The following is a 21814-nucleotide window of genomic DNA, read 5'->3' as shown; positions in this document are numbered from 1 at the left end:
ATGTTTCCTTGCTGCCTTGGTAAAACAACTTCAATGGGTAAATCCAGTGGAAGGTCCGTCTTGAAAATTGTGTGGAAAGTAGTCCCGCAAACAGACCGATGTCTTCTCGGTCGGCCATTTTGGGTCAAAATGCAGCAACAGCTTCCTCGAGCAGGCGCTAATCCAATCACCGAACGCGCACGTCCAGTGACGTAAGCCCTTCTAGCTGGCCCTGGTACGCAGACTCGTGATCTGATTGGCTATTGCAAGCTGACTATGCCCGTTCATTTACAGCGCACAGGGGCCTGCTCTGTTTCGTCGAGCAAGTTTAGTTTACCTGGCAACACAAGCTATCTGAAATCTGATTGGATAAAAACTCTACCATAATAAAAAAGTTATTTATCGAGTGGCTTTCAATGTTATTTAAAATAACAGTGGAAGTAATGTGACGTAAAGAATACAGAGAATAACTTTGTTTACATATTTATGGAAATAAAATAACAAATTAAATTTGTTATTCTCAGAACATTTTCTGAGAATGTTTAGGCCAGCAGAGAAGGCCTTGCTGGCCATGACGGAACGCCACTGCTGGCAACGATTAATTGACAACAATGATCATTTTTGATAATCGATTCATTGTTTCAATACATTTTTGAATTAAAAGTTATCCAAATCCTATTAAAAGTGTCTACTTCCAGATTATTTATTTAGGCGGCATGGTGGTCGACTGGTTAGTACGTCGGCACCACAGCGCAGAGGTACAGGGTTCGATTCCAGCTCCGGCTTTCCTGTGTGGAGTTTGCATCTTCTTCCTGGGTTCTCTCCGGGTGCTCCGGTTTCCTGCCACGTTCCAAAAAACATGCAGGGCAGGTTATTGGAACCCTTTAAATTGTCCCGAGGTGTGACTGTGAGTGTGAATGGTTGTTCGTCCATGTGTGTCCTGTAATTACCAATTCAGGGTCTACCCCGCCTACCGCCTGTTGATGGTTGGGATAGGCTCCAGCATGCCTGTGACCCGAGTGAGGATAAGCTCATTAAAAAATGAATGGCTGGATGGATTTTTTTTTTTGTATAAAAGTTTCTGTACTTCTATTCGAGTACAGGATGAAAAGGAGATTTACCACCTCTGCATACATTGAAAAAAAAGTACTTGATTTTAACTGCTTCAAACAACAAAGAGCATGCAGAAAAGTGGTTAAGATTGAATGACTGTCTGTGTCTTATGTGTTGTGTTGTATTATTTGGTTCTTGTTCTTATGACTTCAAGATGGCGCCGCGAGAGTGGCTGCCTTTTACAGCAACTCCTCTACTTTTTGTTCTTCTAATTTCTCCCTTTCGTAACTTTTCTGCTGCAAATTGGTAATTTCTCCATTGTGAGACGAATAAAGGTTTTCTTCTTCTTATTCGACAATTATTAAGCAGACCGATGACATTAATTTCGAAATATATTTAAAATCAAGTTGCGATTTCAGGCTGCGTGGAATGAGTGGGTTATTGTGTGCCCGCGTGCGCGCGTGAGCGTCGGTGTCGTCGAGGGAGGGGCAATCCCAAGTGAAAAGTGGACACCGCGCAACCCCTCCTTACATTTTCTCAGTGTCAACCGCGCTCCTTGCAGCGAGGATTCGCAACTTTTCAGGAGAGTCCGAACGGGGCGTCATGAAGGGGCAAACGTCAGGTGTACCGTTGCGGCTGCTGCTCGCCTTCTTGCTGGGATGCGGCCAAATGTCTTCAGCCTTCAACCTGGACACCGAGGACGTCGTGCGCAAAAACGGAGATCCAAAAAGCCTCTTTGGCTTCTCCCTTGCCATGCACCGGCAGCTTGAACCTGTGGATAAAAGAATGTGAGAGCCATTTTTTTTCCATCGACACTTTTCCTCTCGCGTTGTAAAGTTACAGGGTTTTTTTGTTGGTAATAATTACGCACACATAAATGCTTACGACCTTGTTTTTGGGTTCATAGATATGAGTTGTTTTTCCCACGCCAATGTGTCTGCGCTTTTCAACCTTTGTTAATGTTTAAGAAGTCTTGACTTATCTGTTAAAAAGTTTAATAATTAGTGAGCCGTTGTGGCCCGATTTGCGCGTTTTCCAAGCGCGCTCACGTTGCGCCGCAGGTGATAGGGAACCGAAAACATAACAATGGTTACCATGTACTGTACATATATCCGAGTTGAAAAAGCTTTGTCTCATAACAACTAGCAATCCGGTTTTTCATTTTGTAATTAGGAATACTTCATGCTTTGAATGAAGGATTTGTTTAAAACATTGGTTGGTAAACTTTTAACACCAAGTACCACCTCATAAACAGCGTCTCGGTTTTGGAGAGCCTCGAATCTTCTTCATCTGTTTGATACAGTGACGCAATAAGCCAAAGCGTTCATCAAAAACAAGACCTTATTCCTTAAAAGCATCTTTAAAGTTATTGTGAGACAATGTAACATAATTTACACTTCCAAAATTAACAGATTTTAAATAAAGGGACAAAAATGGTCTCAAACAGTCTATCAGTCAAGACCACTTATCCTCAGTAGATTCTTGGATGTGCTGAAGCCTGATGATCGAAGTAAAAAGTTAAATACGAGTTTTACCTAAAAACATTCAAAAACAAAGATTACTTAAGTGCTGATTGCATATGCATCGAACTTAAAAGCCGAGTACAATTAACTGCCTCGAGGCATTATTTCTTACCCTTACCACTAGAGGGAGGCTATTTACACCTAATTCATCTACGTCATCGGTTAATTCAAGGAAATGAATTCATCCATTCAATGGACTTTTTCAAGCCAGTGTTTCCTAACCTTTCTCGGGGGAACATATTTTACATCCGAAAAGTGGATACCGAGATTAATTGTGTGCCTTTGTGCCACCTTGTGGAAGGGAATGTAATTGTTCTACCTGTCACGATATGTCGTTGGCAATCGGTAGATGAACAAATAAATACTTTCGCACCAAGTCACAGCAGACAAATGCACCCTGAGCACCCTTGTTGGGAATCAGTCATCTAGAGAACTTTTTTTTTTCAGAGTGAATTCTATTGGTTGAATATAAATGCAAATACAAAAGAGATTTTGACACAAGTATGTGAAACACCAGATTCCAAACTTGGATATGTGTGTGCATGCTTGTGCAAGCGACATTTGTTTGGCAAGATCTTCACAGAGCCCTCACCGAGGTGGAATGACATCTTTTCAAAAGTGAATATGGGAGCTTATTGGTTTATCATGGCAAACGGCGAAAGGTGTGTGTACGCGTGCGTGTCCAATTTCTGCCCCCTCCTCATTTAAACTTTCGTCACAATCCTCTCCCAGCCACGTGTGCGGCAAGTATTTGAGTCATATCTTATTCGGGTCTTCATGCCCTCCAGCGACGTATTGTGCATGTACTTGCAGGTGAGGGCAGGAGGAGCCGTTCCGGTTGTGTGCTTGTGCGTGTGTTTGCATGAGTCGGCGTGTGCCATGACTGGCAAACCGAGAAGTCTGTTCGCGAAAGGGAGGGTAGAAAAACTCGGCTCGAGTTTGACCAATGCATGCTTGCATATTTTCGATGAAAGAGTGCACGCAGGTGTGCATTTCATGGACCCTTTATTACATAGGTGTCAAAGTCAGGTCCTGGAGGGCCGCTGTCCTGCATGTTTTCCAAGTCTCCCTGTTGAACAGGTTCAATGTCAGGCTTCCGCAGAGCATGCTGATGATCTGATCATTTGAATCAGGTGTGTTGCAACAGGGAGACTTGGAAAACCTGCAGGACAGCGGCCCTCCAAGGACTTGATTTTGACACCTATGCTTTATTAGGTACACTTGCGCAATCGATCGAGCGCCAAAACAACAGCACTGACTCTCATGATTTTTTGCGAACCTTAAACAACTCTTGTTGGTTCTCATCAAATTATTTAACTCATTCAGTACCAGCCAATTCTAGACCAAGTCTGAAAAGACGTTAAAAAACGTCTTTGGGAGTGAATGAGTTAAGTGTGCCTAATGTTGTGGCATGCAAGTGAGGTACTGGGGCCGTGGCATTTGCTACATAACAAGGAGGAGTGTCGGGTTTTTGTTCTCTGCAGTTTCTCTTGCCTCAGGTTGTGTAAGGTTATCCAACATCAAACACCTTTAAAAAAAAAACAAAAAACAGGTGAAGCTGAACAGAATTCGGACATAAATAATTTATTCGTCTGGACAGCAAACAGAAGAAATTTTGAAGAGATTTGGGATGGGCTCTTGGCAGACATTTTGTGGAAAAATCGAGTAGTTGGGCAGCATATGATTGCATTGGCCGACCTCTCTTGTGCACTCTCTCTCTCTCTGATAGGGCACCGCCAGATGTTGCCAAGCAACAGGCTATGGCCCAGGAAGCACTGTCTTGTAAAAAAAAAAAAAAAAAGAAAAGAATAAATTACACCTCTCTTATTGGGATGGCTCTGTTATGGTCATTCTGTTGCTCTGGCCTTGGTGTCCCAGTGATTCTGCACTATGGTATGTGTGCGTGTTTGTGTGAAAACACTCCAGTGCACACACTTAAACACACCGTCTCCGTTTTTCTTTGGTCTTCCTGTCGACTAAGACAACATCATGGGGCTTCCTCCTCTGTTGCTCAATGATAAGTTTAATAGGCAGGTCACTGTCAGTGAAACGGTGGGTCACCCACGAGCGCATCATGTCATTCATTTTCTATACCGAGCGGGCGTCAAACTCCTTTTTTTATAGTAGTTACGGTTTTCCCTCGGAGGGCCGTTATGACTGTGAATTTTGTGAAACCCTGTAAATTTTTGATCATCGCCACATATTATATACACATCGCACAATAAATTGATGGACAACTAGTTTTGAAATCAGAAATCAACAATAATGTTTTATTTCAAAACATTTTTTACGTTCATGCAAAATAAGGGCTTTGGTGACGAGAAAATGGTTGCAATATCTCATATGTAATCCATAACAACATCAACACTTTCAGATGATGTTTTTAGCAAGCCTCGTGGAACTTGACGTGCTTGATTTGCTTTTGCAGGCCGAACAAAAGCATCGGCTTAAAGAAGACATCCTTATTTTTTTTTGATAACACTCCCCTTGCTCATAGTTCAACGCCATGTGGCATTTGCCTCAAATCCTCAACCTACAAAGGGCGCCTGTGTGTGCGCGGCCAGAGATAGAAGGCGTCTTTGAATTGGGCGCTGCGTTAAATGCCGGAATGTGTGCTAATAATGCGATACACAACAGGAAGCGCGAGCAGAGTGAAGATGACAGTTTCAGATGCTTACACTGCACAGTGCGCAATTGATGGAGCCACAGATGTTGTTTTTCCTAATATATTCCCAACTTGGGTCTGTTCCAGGCTACTGGTCGGGGCCCCGAGAGCAAAAGGCTATAGCGGTCAAACGGCATCGGTAACAGGGGGACTCTACAGCTGTGACATGAGCTCACCCTCTGCAGGCTGCGTGCGGGTTAATTTTGACGAAGACGGTGAGTTGAGGGGTTTTTTTTTGTCGACTGTGACTGCATCTCTGAGCTTTTTCAGTAATTTCACATGAATTGACTGTGCAGAGGACACCAACAGAGAAAGCAAAGAGAACCAATGGATGGGAGTGACGGTCAACAGTCAGGGGCCGGGAGGCAAGATTGTGGTAAGACAACCAAACTTTGGGACAAGTTCATGCCGCTGTTACCGTAAGGAGTTCAAACAGTGACAGTACTGGACATTATTGTATTCCGGTCAAGCTCAATAATCAAAAATAAATGCCTTACAGATGATTTCACATCATGCATCACTTCAACATAGTTCCATGAGACCAATTCCTATTTTCCAGTTTTCCAGACAAGAGAACAAAAACTGTGAATGAGTCATGTTTTTCACTGAATAGCTAGGGACAGGTTCCACAAAAAAAAAATTGGTTAAAATGCGTATGAATAGCTGTCGCTCGGGTCGCTTCAATTGGTACACCTCGAATGAGATCAGAGCAACTCCTGCAATCCCCCCGCTGTGCCGTAGATGGCTGAAAAGTGCATCGAAACTGTGCTCTCCTTGCCCACATACGAGGGGATTCTAGTAAAAAAAAAAAAAATCTCCAAACTAAATATGTATAGCAGGGGTGCAAACGATGAGCCACGATTACGTGGCGGAACACTGTATTGTACCTAAAACTGTGTTTCCCCCGATGTAGACTTGTGCCCATCGATACGAGCGCAGGACCAATGTGAAGACCCCCATCGAATCCCGCGACATCATTGGCCGCTGCTACGTGCTGAGTCAGGATTTGCAAATCGACCCTCTATCCAGCGAGGATGGAGGGAGCTGGCATTTTTGTGACAGCAGGCCGAGAGGTCACGAGATGTTCGGCTCCTGCCAGCAGGGCCTCTCGGCCACTTTCGACAAGGACTACCATTACCTCATCTTTGGTGCTCCGGGAGCTTACAACTGGAAAGGTGACCCCTGAGACTGTATGATCGCTCGGTGGATTTCATGCTGGGTGACTGAAGCCATAAAAAGCTTTGCATTTGGTGGGGTGTAATAGCAAACTCAGTCAAATTTAGCTGTACCGCTACTCCCTCCTCATCTTCTAATCTAGGTGTGGTCCGCCTGGAACAAAAGAATGACACCCTTCTGGAGATAGGAATTTATGACGACGGCCCTTTTGAGGCAGGGGATGAAAACGAGAAGAATCCCGATCTTGTCCCTGCCCCTGCCAGCAGCTACCTCGGTGAAGCACTCACTCGCCACGGCCGCCCTACGCGCGCAATCTTCCACAATGTCACAATTTCATAGAGGTGGCAAAAGTACTTAAAAGTAGAAGTAAAAAAAAGAAAATAAAAAATACAGAGTATGGAATGTACGTTGACTGTACAATAGCCTTTTTGATTATACAGTTCGCTACAGTAATGAAGTCCCCATACATGTACTCTGTTAACGCTTTGTCTCGTGGTCACAGGTTTCTCCTTGGACTCGGGCAAAAGCCTGATCAAGAAAGGCCAGCTGACGGTGGTGGCGGGCGCTCCACGGGCCAACCACAGTGGCGCGGTAGTGCTGCTCAAGAAAGGCCCCGATACGGGGAAAATCTTGCTGGAAGAGTACACGCTGGAAGGGGAGGGGCTGGCTTCATCATTCGGTTACGACCTGGCCGTGCTGGATCTCAACGGGGATGGGTGAGTAAAAGTGGAACGGCGGAATCTTTTTTGGGTAGTATTCAAAGTTTTTGAAGGTGGGTAGTAAGAGTATCTTACGTGCTGATGGTGTCGTTTGCTAGCTGGGAGGACATCGTGGTGGGAGCGCCTCAGTACTTTGAGAAGGATGGCGAAATCGGAGGCGCTACGTACGCCTTCGTAAACCAAGCCGGCAAATGGGACAAGGTCACCCCCATCAGAGTAGACGGACCGAAGGACTCCATGTTTGGCCTAGCTGTGGAAAATCTTGGAGATATCAACCAGGACGGTTACCATGGTGAGGCTTGAATGGAAACGCCATTAATCCGTTCCAGCTTCACATTAAAAAAATATATATATACATTTTTGGGGGGGGGGGGGGTTGTTTTTGTAAGAAGAAAGATAACACTGTATATTTTACGGCATAAAAATATACAGTCAAACGTAAAGAATTGAAAGGTTTTTGCTCCATAGTTTGGTTCTCTTCAACAAACTTTGTGCTACTCCTTCTGGTCTGTGCACTTTGGCTCCCTGGCGGCAATATAATATTATTGACAACCCCTCCCTTAAAGGCATGATTCTTTTTCACTCGAATAGATTTTGCAGTGGGAGCCCCTTACGATGACGACGATTCAGGAAATGTCTACATCTACCATGGATCAAACACAGGACTCCAGTCCACCAAAGCGGCACAGGTGCGTAAAGAAAACCTCTTGGCCCAGCAATAATGTTGAGAAAATCTTCTCTCTAACCTCTGAACAAATGTTCATTTTTGCTGTAGATTTTGTCTGGCAAGCCTTCAGGAGTGACGATGTTTGGTTACTCCCTAGCGGGTAACATGGATCTGGACAAGAACTCCTACCCCGACCTGGCTGTCGGATCCCTCTCTGATGCCGTCTTTGTGTACAGGTGAGTGCTCCCCCGTTTTGTTTTTTGTATCTCACCTCCTCTGCCTACAGAGAAGCTCAATCCTGTCTTTTCAGAGCCCGTCCAGTCATCGCCGTCCAGAAGGAAGTCAATTTCATACCAAGGGAAATCGACCTGACTAAGAAGAACTGTGGGAACAAGTTCTGGTACGCAATCTTCAACTGTGACCAAAGAGCTGTAGCTTGGTTCAAAGCCAATTTGTCTCGTGCTCGGTCTTTCTGACATGCTAATACTAACGAAAACACAAGTCGACGGGCTCGGTTAATCACTTCTGATCGTGTTCCTCCCTCAGCATGAACATTCAAGCTTGCTTCACCTACACCGCCAACCCCAAGAGCTACTCCCCGAGACTGAGTAAGATCAATCCGCTTTCTCTTCAAGAATCACTTTTCCTCTTTGTGTACACCAATAGTGACTCTTACGTACCTTTCTAGCCTTGGCATACACCATGACGGTGGACGCTGACCAAAGAAAGAAGAATCTCATCCCCAGGGCCTCTTTTACTCAGCAGTCGGCCTCTGACAGCGAGTACGAATCCCAAGGCACCGTCGTCTTGGACACCAAAGGAAGGAAGCAATGCGTCACACGCCAGCTGGCTATACAGGTTCGAATCCTTCTTAGCAGGAACTTAATGACAAAGAGACTTCATCTACATTTAGAACTGCTGGATTGAAGTAACCCGAAATGGGTGAACTAGCTAACCCAGTGCTGAGTACAAAGGGGCCAGGAAAACAAACCAGTACTTTTTGTACGTGTGTAATGTTGCGTGTGAATCATCCCACAGGACAATATTCGTGACAAACTTCGAGGGGTGCCCGTCGACGTGGACGTGGAGATCCTAAATAGGAATCGCAAACGTCGACAGAGCTCCTCTGAAATGCCGCCTGTCCTCGACGCTAAAGACACAGTCATAACTCGGCAAGAGGTATGCGAGTCCAAATAATTCCTTGAGTTAGAGTGAGCAAGTACACGACTGAATAGTGAAGAGAGTAACTTGATGATTTTTTTTTTTTTATTATAAATCAAAGCATGAAATACAATTTGACAATGAGCCGAGGCACAGCTACTTTGTGGCTCCGTTCATGCTAGGACAGTGATAAGCTAGCAAAACAATCTGATAAGTCATGTCATGTATCTTACATCATGCTGCTGCGTATTGTGCTCATATCTCGGTAGGTTCAATTTGTGAAAGAGGGTTGCGGCAGTGACAATATTTGCCGCAGTAACTTGAAGGTGGCGCATCGCTACGGCTACATGACAGCTAAAGACGACACCTTCACACCTTTACCATTGTAAGAAAAAAAACCCAAAAACATTTTGTTATTACTGTGCACCTCCGTGTTTTTGAGAAGCCTTCATCTTTGCGTTAAGGGAGAACGGTGTGCCGGTGATCTCGTTTACCAAGCAGAAGGACATCGCCTTGGAGGTCAAGGTGACCAACCAGAATGGAGACGACGCACACGAGGCTTCGGTGGTCGCTTCCTTCCCGCGTGCCGCCTTCACATACTCGGCTTTCCGCGGCCCACCCAATGTACGCTTTATTACACACACTCGACCGCACGCACACAAAAATTCACACGCTTCTTGGATGTCATACTTTTGCGGATGCGATTGAAAGACTATGATTACAGGCTGTAACTTGCACGGCCAATAAGAACGGCTCTCAGGCGACCTGTGAACTTGGAAACCCCTTCAAACGGGATTCTGTGGTGAGTGCGTGACTTCTCTGCCGACCGTCTCATCTCTCTTCAAAGTGGGATGTGAAAGAATCACTACAGTTCACTTGTATTTAACTTTTAATTCGACGCATTTGTATTTAAGGTTAATGTCCGTGGTCAGTGTCTTGCTTTGTGTGGAGATGTTCAAGTTGTTGACCGCGGCCAGATGCTATGGTAGTCTGAATAGTTGCTAAATCTGCCAGCAAAGTGCTAAAATGGATTCTGTGAAGCAACGTTCAGCATTCTTCCTCAAACAACTGTCGCCCATGTGGCTTTGTGTGTGTGTGTGTGTGTGTCTGCGCGTGCGTGCGTTTCTAGAAAACCTTCTACATTATTCTGGGAACAACAGGCATCTCGCTGAACACCACCGAATTAGAGATTGAGCTTCAACCTCAAACGTAAGTTGAACTGGCCACATTTGGTACACTACCACATTTGTACTGTAGTCCTTCTACCAGCACGTCTGCAAAAATATAAGGGTGGGCAAACGTTTGTCTAAAATAATGAATTTGCATCATACAATAATAATTCAGTCAAATTTATTAAATTATATTAGTTATGTATATTATAATTAATAAACCAACAATTAAAAAAGAATTAGAATGTGTCTGTGGAATAGTTTATTTGATTAATATTAATTTAATTGAGCAATATTATTTCAATATTCAGCCTTGAACTTTTGGCCATAATTGCAAAATATATGTTTGCCACAAACACCACACTGCTCACGACCAAAAGAACATCATACCTACATTCAAGCATAATGACGCCATCATGAACAGGGGGGCTGTTTTTCCTCAGATGGAACTTGGGCCTTCGACTCAGTGGAAGGAATTGTGAACAGTTCCAAATCGCAGTCAATTCTGGCTTCTTCAGATATCTGCTTGAGAAAAAAAAATGTCAGGAAGAGCCTGTGATAGGGGGTGTGCACACATTTGCAACCACATTGTTTTGTCTCATTTTACTTCTCTGCTCGAATATATTTTAAAAAGTAATTCAAATGAATAGGTCACAAAATTGGTGGATTGTTCCCCCTAGCCCCCTTCTCTCTATTTTTCGTCGCAAAAAGCTGGCATTTCATCAGGGTTGTGTCGACTTTTTATTTCCACTTGTAGAGGACGTCCAGTGGGATACAGATTGTTCAAGTGTAGCCCATATTACATTCTTTTATGAGGTTGGTGCTTTTGATTCTATGCAGAACCAGCGAGCAGCCGACACTCACCGCTGTTAAAGCCAAGGCCAACGTGGCCATCACGTTGCAGCTGACTATAACAGGGTAACCAAACAATTTAAAAATATATATATAAAAACATTCACCTGGAGAGAATTGAAGGCAAACTCCGCGTGTCTTTTTTTTTTCCCAGGCAAGCGCAGCCCTCACAGGTGCAATTCTCTGGAAAGATCAGAGATCAAAATGCCATGAGGACAGAGAGCGACATCGGAATGCCCCTCACGCATCAGATCAGAGTGAGCACAGAAGAAAGTTGGCCATCCTCCGTAGCTGTGACTTGCTCTTCCTCGTCCTCCTCTTCAATGGTTCATTGTAATATTGCGTATGTCAGATCATCAACATTGGAAGGCGCTTGACGGACTTCGGCACTGCCACCCTGCACATTGACTGGCCCAAGACCACGGAGCAGAACAAGTGGCTGCTCTACTTGATGAAGGTCACCGCCACAGGCGTGAACCACATCGAGTGTACGCCGAAATCGGAGATCAATCCTCTCAAAAAGGTCAGTGGGGAGAAAATGTGATGTAACTTATGCCGGGGTGCCACTTGATGGCGCCAAAGCCCTTTCTAAATAGGAATTGGTCTCAAGGATTTATGTTGAAGTAACACATCGCAACTGATAGACAAGCTTGGTATGTTGGGGAGGAGTTTAGACTGGGCTGTCTTCGTGAATGCGCTTTTAATTTAAAAACATTTTTTGAGATACGTTTTGCTCAATGAATTTGAATTGAACTGATATTCAATGGTTTCTTATCATCGTAGTATGTTTACAGTCAAAACGATTAAAATAGCAATTATATTTATTTTTAGGACCTTTTTATTTGGTGGTTTCTTGTAAGATTTTTCAGATGAAAAATATCAACCTTGGCTTAATGAAATTTTTGAAACCTTGGTCTAATCTTGCTTGTCTTTTTTTTTTTTTTTTTTAAAGGAAGTTAGCAACAGCAGGATAAGAAGGGCTTCAGCAAGGACCAAGGACGGTGACCAAGGAATTATTTCACGTTTGGTGGACAAGAAGAATTCTAAAATTCTGGTAAAAACAAACAATTTCACCACTAGTTTTGTTTGAATCCTTTCACAGCAGTAAATTGCTAAGACGTTAACTTGTACTAGAAGCAACAAAGTCCTATGATTGCTTACGGTAAGTGTTTGGGCGGTACTGCACTAAATTTAATTTGGTGGTTGGCTGGCTCTCTGGTTACAGTCATGTGACGACGGGGCCAAGTGTGTGAGGATCAAGTGTCCCCTGAGAGGCCTGGACAGTAACGCTGTCATCACCCTTCACTCCCGCCTCTGGAACAGCACATTGTTGGCGGTAACTGCGCTAGGATTTTTTTTTATTGTGTTGTTGTTGACATTTTCATTTATTCTGGGGAGGGGTGAGGTACTCATCTATCTCTATATCAAGACAAACCCATTATTATCACTATTCCTTTTTTTTTTTTTTACATATTTTAACTTGATGATTGGACCTGACAGAATGTGATGATTGAATAGAGATTTTGTCCTTATTTGGGGTAAACATATAAGACATAATTGAACAAATTTGAGATTTTAAGTCTTTATACAGAGCTTTGATATAATTTATGAGTGGATTGATACGCATAACATTGCTATTTGATGATCACATCAGCACGATGCATAAATTATAAATGACATTTGTCAGACCCGATTTCCATGATAACGGGCCGCGTTCAAAACACATTGCATATTTATTTCCTTTTTTCCATTATTATATTATTATTGCTTTCCTAAACAGGATTACAACAAGCTGCATCACGTGGATGTGATCGTCAAGGCGGCACTGCAGGTCGAAAGCACAAGAAAAATCACAGTGATGGAGAATGCTGAGACACAGGTATACACACACACGCTAAATGTGACTCAGTAAGGAACAAACTTCATTTCTTTTTTTTTTCTTTTCCAGATGAAACTCACTGCGTTCCCTGAGAGGCATGAGGCGCAATACGGAGGAGTTCCATGGTGGATCATTTTCTTGTCCGTTCTCCTGGCCCTGCTCTTACTGGCGCTGCTGGCTTTCCTTCTCTGGAAGGTAGGTACACACACACACACACACACTTCCAAATATTGTTCAAAATAAGGTGATGATGATGTTTATCTAACAACTTGCCTCTCCTCAGTGTGGACTTTGTCGAGTCTGTGGGAAAAAGAACAAACAGGACCTGACAGAAAAACAGAGGCTGACAAATGCGTAAAAAAAAAAAATCTAAACAAAACTGAAAGAGAATAAGTAAGGCACATTTTAACCGGCCGCATATTTCTCTGTTGCTTTCTGGTCGTTGGATTTGGGCTTTCCTCACTCAATTACATGACTTCTATTATTGCAAAAGCTGAATGGTTTTGTTTTTTCTGATGTGACTGTCGCTGGAAATAATATACAGTACAGTGGTACCTCGACTTAACAGTGCCTCAACTTTCCGGTCAAAAAGAGTGTGGTGTGCGTGTAGTTACATTTGCAGGGGCGTGCATCTAGGAGGGTGGTGGTGGTGGTGGTGGTGGTGGTGGGGTGGGGGGGGGGGGACTTTCTATGTATTACATTTATTTATAACGCTAGACAAGGGAAATCAAATAATTTCTTGACAGCCATAAAAAGGCGGAGTTGCTAAAAGCGAGGAAAGTATGGCAAAAGTCAAGTATTGTGAAAATGAGGTAAAAAAAAAAATAGAGTTCATTTTATTGTTCATGCTGTAGATTTGTACACAGCACAATACTGTCCAGTGCTGTTTTTCTTTGTTGCCAAAAAATGAAAATGTTTTTCCTGGCGTTGTAACATTCCCTGCATTTCCATTGATCTTCGTGGGGGAAGTTGATTTGCGATATTTTACTCAAGTCAAGGTACGACTGTGCACGCATGGCCTTGGGGAGGTGACGCTTATCTTCAGTGTTTAGCCTTGTGCATCGCTCTGATTTGCTTTTCTTTGGTCACCGTTGCACTTACAGCCACTCAACACATTAACCCTTTTCTTCTTTCCTCACACTGACATTTTCTTCTTTTGTTTTTTTAAACGCAGTGTGGCTTCTTCAAACGGGCCAAACACGAAGACAAAGTTCCCAGTTACAACGCGGTTCGGATCAAACGCCAGGACAGAGACGTGAATGCGGATTGGCCAAACCTAGCAAAGAAATCCTGGATGACGAGCTGGCATGACAACGAACACTATTCTTAACTGTCAATCACATCCTGGCGGAATGTAAATATCAAGACAAGATATTCATTTGTACATTTTTTTTCCTCAGATTTTCTGCTTCAGGGGCTCTTAAATACAAGTCGAGACATTGGAAGAAATGTTGTACAGTGGAGGGTCCTTCACTACTTTTGGAGCTTTGTTTTGTACATTTTGTGTTTTCAAGTGTTGGGGTGGGATGGAGGGAAAAGGTCAGGGAGTTTATAGATTTTTTTTTTGTTGCCATTTTTGTATTTATTTACTCAAGGGGTTCTTTCTGTTACGCACTATACAAGACCAAAGAGTCACGTCATGCTAACACGTGTGACTTCGAAATTGTCCCTAACATTGATTCTGTCTTAATTAGTACCTTGTGGATTGACTGCAGTGTACAAAAAAAAAGCAAAGCGGGAATTGGCAAATTGATTAAAATTTCAAAAGAATGAATTGAAGTTGCCATATTTCATGTGTGTATGGTTGTGTAACAATTTTCCAATTAAACGGTGAAAAGTGGACGTTTAAAGCGTATTTATTAAAACAAGACATTTTAAAATCATACGTAAAAGTATAAAAATGATAAGTGCTGTAAATATGAGAATTGTTGGGTGTTCTCCCTTCATAACATAAATTAATCAAAAGTTTTTAGGGAAATGCTAACCAAGATCATCCAAGCTGGTGGATATGTCGAGTTGTTCTACAGGAGCGACTCGGTCCTCACACTTCGCCCGCTACCGTGCGACTCCAGAGCGGATGTGTTCTCGATGACCACACTCTCACTCTTGAAATTCTTCTCTTTGCGCGCGGACGACTCCTTCCGCCTTTTCTCCCTTCCCCGCTCTTCTTTTTCCTCATGTTTCTTCATCTCCCTCAGCTTCTTCTTGAGAGACGCGCGGTCACTTTGACACACGCCCATGGCCTGACGACAGAAAGGAAGGAAAATCTATGATGAGACACAGAGAGGTTTTCCACCAGAGGGCGTCCAATACCCAAATGAAGACGTACAAAAACAGAATTATTACTTTTTATACAGCACAGGCAATCCAATCAAACCTTAGTTGAGATCCGTTTTTGGTTCCAATCTTTATTTTAGATAAGGCTTGCATATTGTATACAAACAAATAATGTCAGAAAAGCCAAGCACATACACAAATTATAAGCTAACTTCAAACTTTTTTTTTTTTTTTTTTAAACTAAACATCTGACCTTGAGTTTGTCTGTGTCCATTGTGAGAAGCTGCGCCCCGTCCACACCCTTGGCTGCAAAGTCACTCATGTATTGCTCCATGTTCACGGCCACCAACCACAGACACACCTGCTGGCTGCTCCACTCCAACACAGGTCGACTTTGCCACCGGTAGTTGTTGTTAACTGGCAGAGGATCGTCGTCCAAGGTCTGGTAGCCAAGAGTGGAAAAAAAAAGTGGGAAATGCAGTTATAGATGGTCAGAAGATCATCATTGGAGAAACACAACTTCTTCAAGCAGAGCAGGCAGGAAGTGGGGAAGGCAAAGGGAGGAAAGGGATGGCTTACCTCCGTGGATGCAAAGGTGAATGTGCGAGAGTGTCCGCACAGCGAGTGATTAGAGCCGTGACCCCCTTTGCTGAAGCTATCCTTTAGAGAGCCAACATTCTGACGTAAGGAGCACAAGTGAAGGTGGCTTAGGAAAGGATCCCTGCCCACTATGTCTCCGCAAGCACATGCAAGCTAGTATGTTAGCGGCGTTTTCTTCATACCTGATCTATTCTACCAGAGGTGGTCAAGTAAGGCAAATGACTGCTGGACACAGAACGGAGCTTCTCCCCTGCCTCCTCTTTCTCCCTCCCTCGCTCTGCAAACCAGGCGAAAGGCAAGCACGAGGGCATGGAGGTCACTGAGGCTGATGGAGAAACTTCAGTTGGCTCATCCACCAGGTCGCCACACGACGCCCTAGACAGATTCAAGGATGTGCTGTATGGTCAAGTTTTTTTTTCCCTCCAAATTTCTGACACCTAGCACCGCCCCAAAAATACATCTTTCCAAGTACCACCATTGTGACTAACATTAAAATACAGTCGCGCACTCAAGTAAATACACTGTATGCGTCTTGGCTCAAGGGCTGGGGAAACAGCCCGAGAGGAAGAGCATTGAACATATTTGCGCAAAATGTCAATCCCACCTGCTGTTCCTGGACCTTCTCTGTAGTTTTTCACTCTTCCTCTTGCTTAGAGACTTACGAAGACCACTGCAAAAGAACATCAAATCACAGCATCGCATTTGGAAAAACTGGAAAATGTCCGGTCTCATATTGAAATCCAAAAGAGAAGTGAAGTGGGTCAGCGCACCTAAAGTCAGGCATTTTTCTTTTGGATTTCTTGGACGTGGAGGGTTTAACCAGGGGGGTGATGACGGTGGCGATGGTGTCAGTGATGAGGTTTGGGGGCGTGAAGACAAACACGTCGGCGGGGCTGTGAACCGAGAACGTGGAAGAACTGGAAAATTCGGCTCGGCTGCTCCTCTGTCCAAGCTCTTCGGACTGCGATTCGCTCTGCCGTGGCCTTTGATCTACTTCCTGCTTCGGCGACAACGTGAAGCATCAGTCGGATGACGACGGCATAAAATGTAACTCCGTGCCCGCCGACGTTCTCAACCTCACACCTCTTTCTTAAAACTCTCTCTGAGTTTTTCTCGTGAAGGTGGATGGCGTTTGCACTTCTGGGCCAGCTGACCTCGTGCGATGTGCGCACTGCAGTCTAGTCGTCGTGTGTCAGGAACTGCAATGTACCATTCTGGATCTGACACAAAGATAAGACGCACAAACCACAAAGACCAAGTGATATACTATATTTATATTTGCATGTATACGTCAGCCATTTTCTTTTAAGGACAAGAGTATTTAGTTCCAGCTCGTGTATTGGATTTAACAGCGTTGTTCAAGTGGCGTAGTTACTGCTCAGCGTAAATGTACGATAGAAAGCTGCTGCCTACCCGGGACCGCTGGGTCCACTGCAAGAGGCGTCCCTGCCGTCACCGGGTCTTTTTGCTCCAACTGAAAAAGCAGATGATCACGGTTAATATTGGTGCGAGCTATATGAAGAAGCCCTTCCTGACCTGGAGTTGAAGCCGTTCAATAGTCTCCCTGTGCTCGTTGTTTCTCTCCTCCATTTCCTGACGCAAATCTGCTTCTCTGCTGACCGCCTCCTCCTCCCTGAGTGAACGTTGTTTACATGTCGAGTCCCTCAAGTTAAGGGAGAGCCTATTGTTGTGCAGTCCTGAGCTAAGTGGCTAACAGAGTGGAATTAAATCATTACCTGCTCTGGTACTCTCTGACCAGTCTCTTGGCCTTGCCGTACTTGATTTCCAGGCTGTCAGATTGGCTCTGGGCATCAGCCAGTCGCTGGCTCACCACCCTGCACAGGGTCTGGGCCTCTTGCCAATACCTGATAAACACAGAGAGGCTGCTAAAGCAACAAGAAGTAACGTACAGTCAGATTTCAGATTCCAAAACTGTACACTGGCTTGTAGTCATGATAACCACAGGGGTCTTTTCTACGGCAACCTCAGGTGAACTTTGTAATGTTTATGTAATATTAGCATTAATGCAAAGGTTAAGATGTGAAATCAATACCGGATGGTACAAGAGGGGCTTGCGTTTTGGGGCTGAATTTAGACTGCGGGTCAAATTCAGATTTTGTTGCGTTCAAGTGACACAAATAGGATGTGTCATGGCATTGCTGTCAGCTGTGAATAGGGTAAAAAAAATAAATTATAGTATGCATAGTGTCGCACTTTTCAAGCTTGTCAGCTTTCTCCTCTCCATCCTCCACTTTTTGTTGCAGCTCTGCCTTCTGGCTCTTCCATCTCGCCTGCTCCTCCTCAAATGCCTTTAACTGCATGGGGGAAGGGGGGTTGGGGGGGACAACTTTGGTTTAGTAAACGTGTGCGGCATATGGTGTATCCAATACACAAAGGGATATGCTCATCTTTTCATCGGTCCGATGCCCAAAGAGAGCTCTATTTTTAGCAAACCGGCTGAATCTTCCTACATCAAGACTTTGAAAACGCCAAATAAAAGAGTCATTGAAGTCACACGGTTGGAAATAAGGAAAGACAGATTTTGTGACAGAACGGCAGTTGCGTTTCCATTTTTGCAAAAAAGGAGCAGACACGGAGAGGTGGCCCGTGTTCTAAAAACACCATCTCGAAATTGGGTCAGACTGTTCCAAATGTGGATGTGAAAGGTCGTTTATAAACATGGATTTTGGGTATGTGTGAGTGACAGCAGACTGCGTAGCCTACCTTCTCTCGGGCGCTTTTGAGCTGGGCTGTTCTTCTTTGCAATTTGGATTGAAGCTATCGAGACAACAATTCAAAAATGCGCAATTAAAGTCAGGGTGACACACAAAAAAACCCCAAAAAACAGCGACATATACAAATATTACCAAAGAGGAGGAAATATTGAGTTGGCATCTGCCCTTTGCAGTTAAAAGCCCCTCAAGTTCTCTCTTCCAACTTTGTTTCGCGCTGCATATAAATAAAGTACCTTCTGGTATTTGAGGCATAGTTGGTTGTTATCAAGACACGATAGTGCAGACATGTCCTCCTCTTCGTCGTCGTCGTCATCTTCCTCCTCCTCAGGTACTAAGCTGGCCTCAGACATGCCGACATCAGTTTCTGAATCCCCACTGGTCCTTGAACTCTGTTACGAGCGCGGATCAGAGAATTATTGTACGTGACTTTTTCTCGATAACAGTGTCCACCATGAACCTTTTGTGATGCTTTCTCCATTTCAAGGCTCTCGTTGACTAAGCGCGCCACCTCACTCTCCACACCCTCCTTGTCTCGACCGATCACAAACCTTTGGGCGGCGGAAAAGATATCAAATTTATTGCACAGAAATAATGCCGAATGTACAAACGGATCCACAAAACGATGCATTTTTGCAAGCTTTTTGAGGGGGGGGGGGGGGATCTGCTGTCATAGGCCACTGATTTGCAAACTAGTCGGAGAAAAAAAATAGTGAAGAGCAATGTGAGCTACTTACTTGACCAGCCCTGATGTATTTTTGAGCACTGTTGCTGCAAACAGCTGGGACACTCCGACCAAACTCACACCATCCACCTCCACAATCTGATCATTCACGCGAATCCTAAATAAAATCAAATTACGTTGTTTTTTTTTAATTGTTGACATCCTATTTTATGCAGGCTATTCTTAAAAAAATTCTCCCAGCCAAAAATGAGCAGTTTGAAGAGCCGTGTAATGATACATATCACATAATACCTTCCATCCGTATGTGTTGCTCCACCCTCAGTGATTGTCTTGACAAAGATCCCAAGTTTCTCTAGGCCCTGGTCCGCTCCGACCCCCATTCCAATAATACTGATGCCCAGCCCATCATCTCCTGGAAGAGGGGAAAAAAATAAATCAACCTAGAGTGTAAGAATTTGTAATGCTTAATTTTATGACTGGCAGAGGAAAAAGACAAACCCTTTTCAATTTCCACTTGGAAAAGATCCATCTTTTCCACTCTCTTTTCCAGTTCATATTCGGCCGAGGCAGACACCGGGTCAATATCTTCATTGCGTCGGTTGTATTCGGCGTTACAGTAAGTGCTGTACACCTGGCGGACAACGATGAGCACACATCATCGACAGGGCTGATGGAATAGCAAGGGCACAGCTTTTTGGAATTACTGGTAATTTAATGTGACGACTCAACCTTCTGGAGAGCGCTTTGTTTCAGCTATTCTTGTTTTTAAAACTGCGTTACGATTTCAAATATCAAGCCAATTTAACACAGTGTAAACCACAAGTGCAGAGCGGTTATATTATCATGGAATCCTGACAGAGTGAAGCATGTGGGATCTTGTCTTTCCTCCACCCCGACACGCTACAAACACGGCCACGACCTCGCATTTCTCTCTCAATACACACTCTGGGACACTGCAAAAATCTGTCCCAGGATTTGCTCACCTTGATTGGTGCTGAGGAGAAGCGGACTTTTCTCTTGGCACCATCTGTGCCATCTCCATCATCTTGGTCAGACAGTTTAGGAATGCCAGGAATTTCTTCGTACTCCAATGAAAGTCGGTTGCCCGTATGGAGAGAGCTTTCCAGATCTTGTCCGGGAGAAGTTGCATGCTCCACACAAGACTCCTGCTTGAAATATTGATTCTCATTCCCGCAAAGAAGCACCTCCCTGCTTCCATTTATGACAAATTGTCCCTTGCTGGTGTCTTCTGTTCTCTCGTCTTCCTGTGGCTTCATTTGGACACATTTCTGCATTCCAGGTGTCACGCAAGCTTTCTTTTCAACTTCACTTAGTCGACAAGTCTTCTGAACATCCTCTTTTTCACCATTTTCTCGCAATACTTCACCCATGTCGCATTGCTCCTCGCTCGGGTTGTCAGTGTGCTGGCTCGGCTCCTCCCAACATTGTTCATTCACCTGCTCATACTTGTCTGCAAGGAAGCTAAAGTCTCGTGCTATTAGCTCCATCAAGCAAGGATGTGATGTTTCCAAAATGGGATCTTCAAAAACATCATCCACCAGGTCTTCAAAAGATACATTGACAGATACATTTTTAACCATGAAAGGCTCTCCGTTATTTACAAGATTCTCTTTATCCTTTTCCTCACTATCATCACTGTCTGACGACTTCACTTGGACAAGCTCTACCCTGAGTGGCTCCTCAGGGTTCAAGGTAGAGTCAAGAACTGCTCTTTCGGCCTCTTCTTTCTTTGATTCACTCACCGGGGGGTGCCCATGCTCCTCAGCGCTGGAAGGAGATTTAGTTGATTCCCCACCGAGGACATCTGACATCAGAGATTTAAGGCTCGTTGTTAAAGAGGTCTTTGGCAAAGGCATATTTATGAGGTGTTCATTTGTGCATTTGTCTTCATTCCAGCTTTTCTTTTCATCTTTGCTCATAGAGCATTTCGACAACTGCCCTCCGCGACCAGCAACTGTCACTTTTGTCTCAAACAACTTCCTAGTCACGGAGAACTTTTGCGCTAGAGCAGCCCTGTCTATGTCCTTTATCTCCTCTGATCTGGCTTGTTTGTCTTGCAAGAAGGTTTCAGGCGTGGAAATGCTGGCGACGGAGCCCGTGACCAGCGGTCTGGCGGCGGGAAATGGTGAAGCTTGGAGGTGCATGTTGGCATTTTGAGGAGAAAGGAGGGATGCGGCACTAGAACTACACTGGCCCGAGTCAGCAACTTGTCTCAGCTGTTGGTTGTCCATTTGGAGGAAGATGTTGTCCCTAATTTTAGGCCCTCTGGTGCTGTGGGTTCTCCCTCGACCACTGCTGGGGAGGGACACAAGGGGGTCGGAGAGGCTGGTTGGTAGACCTGAGTGGTGCACAGAAGAACTCCGGGAAGACGCAGCCCCGGAGCCATGCTTTAGGCCGGTCCCACTGTCAAACGAGCATTTAATGGCGTGGAAGTCAGTCTCGTATGAAATCCTGTGAGGAGAGCCACTTCGGCCTTTGTGGTCTGTCCGCATCATTAGGATAAGACAAGTGAGGAAAAAACGGTGTTGAGAAGGTAAGATAGAGGGAGGGAGACGCTGGTAAAATGAGCTGGTGTTCAAAAAGTGGTCAAAGGAGAGCTATTATCCAAAAAGCGAAATTTCTCCACGAGCAATGGTGTGGAAGGAAGTCCAACGCT

At 44.3% G+C, this 21814-nt stretch overlaps 2 protein-coding genes across 5 annotated transcripts in view; one reads left to right on the top strand and one right to left on the bottom strand.

Annotated features, from left to right (window-relative positions):
• The first annotated feature begins 1564 nt into the window (after positions 1 to 1564).
• On the top strand, positions 1565 to 14683 carry LOC147195270 (integrin alpha-6-like). Of its 2 annotated transcripts, XM_086128368.1 has the most exons (26): positions 1565 to 1820; positions 5308 to 5435; positions 5517 to 5596; positions 6134 to 6395; positions 6539 to 6670; positions 6899 to 7112; positions 7214 to 7407; positions 7707 to 7804; positions 7891 to 8018; positions 8093 to 8182; positions 8329 to 8390; positions 8471 to 8640; positions 8821 to 8961; positions 9213 to 9328; positions 9408 to 9567; positions 9668 to 9745; positions 10073 to 10152; positions 10953 to 11030; positions 11119 to 11221; positions 11317 to 11487; positions 11917 to 12018; positions 12190 to 12300; positions 12745 to 12843; positions 12913 to 13038; positions 13127 to 13236; positions 14018 to 14683. In XM_086128368.1, exons 1-25 carry the CDS (start codon positions 1636 to 1638, stop codon positions 13199 to 13201), a joined length of 3183 nt encoding a protein of 1060 aa, XP_085984494.1. In that variant the 5' UTR covers positions 1565 to 1635; the 3' UTR covers positions 13202 to 13236; positions 14018 to 14683. The 2 variants fall into 2 exon arrangements, with proteins under 2 accessions (XP_085984494.1, XP_085984495.1); XM_086128369.1 differs by lacking the exon at positions 13127 to 13236.
• LOC147195269 (uncharacterized) overlaps positions 14684 to 21814 on the bottom strand; it is a 10034-nt gene continuing 2903 nt past the window's right edge. For 2 of the 3 annotated variants that reach the window (XM_086128366.1, XM_086128365.1), the window contains exons 5-22: positions 20121 to 21812; positions 19636 to 19768; positions 19429 to 19549; positions 19190 to 19294; positions 18913 to 19003; positions 18689 to 18844; positions 18445 to 18498; positions 17935 to 18035; positions 17457 to 17585; positions 17257 to 17353; positions 17134 to 17194; positions 16804 to 16940; positions 16491 to 16717; positions 16325 to 16390; positions 15903 to 16095; positions 15700 to 15798; positions 15374 to 15562; positions 14684 to 15086 (exon numbers count right to left, since the gene is read on the bottom strand). In XM_086128366.1, coding sequence (XP_085984492.1) covers positions 14865 to 15086; positions 15374 to 15562; positions 15700 to 15798; positions 15903 to 16095; positions 16325 to 16390; positions 16491 to 16717; positions 16804 to 16940; positions 17134 to 17194; positions 17257 to 17353; positions 17457 to 17585; positions 17935 to 18035; positions 18445 to 18498; positions 18689 to 18844; positions 18913 to 19003; positions 19190 to 19294; positions 19429 to 19549; positions 19636 to 19768; positions 20121 to 21653 — 3714 coding nt within the window. In that variant the 5' untranslated portion in view covers positions 21654 to 21812 and the 3' untranslated portion in view covers positions 14684 to 14864. The remainder of the gene's footprint in view (positions 15087 to 15373; positions 15563 to 15699; positions 15799 to 15902; positions 16096 to 16324; positions 16391 to 16490; positions 16718 to 16803; positions 16941 to 17133; positions 17195 to 17256; positions 17354 to 17456; positions 17586 to 17934; positions 18036 to 18444; positions 18499 to 18688; positions 18845 to 18912; positions 19004 to 19189; positions 19295 to 19428; positions 19550 to 19635; positions 19769 to 20120; positions 21813 to 21814) is intronic. The other variant, XM_086128367.1, reaches the window with a different exon arrangement.

This window comes from Hippocampus guttulatus, chromosome 14 (assembly GCF_054856545.1).
Source record: "Hippocampus guttulatus isolate MCC_2025c chromosome 14, RoL_Hgut_1.0, whole genome shotgun sequence".
In the NCBI taxonomy this organism is placed as follows: Eukaryota; Metazoa; Chordata; class Actinopteri; order Syngnathiformes; family Syngnathidae; genus Hippocampus; species Hippocampus guttulatus.
This window is presented reverse-complemented; position numbering and strand designations above follow the sequence as displayed.

Bases quoted from the DNA above. Each gene is read 5' to 3' on its own strand.
- LOC147195270 (XM_086128369.1), top strand. From the start codon at position 1,636: ATGAAGGGGCAAACGTCAGGTGTACCGTTGCGGCTGCTGCTCGCCTTC. The intron at 9,329-9,407 runs GTAAGAAAAAAA...CTTTGCGTTAAG, and splicing joins ACCTTCACACCTTTACCATT to GGAGAACGGTGTGCCGGTGA. The intron at 12,019-12,189 runs GTAAAAACAAAC...CTCTGGTTACAG, and splicing joins AGAAGAATTCTAAAATTCTG to TCATGTGACGACGGGGCCAA.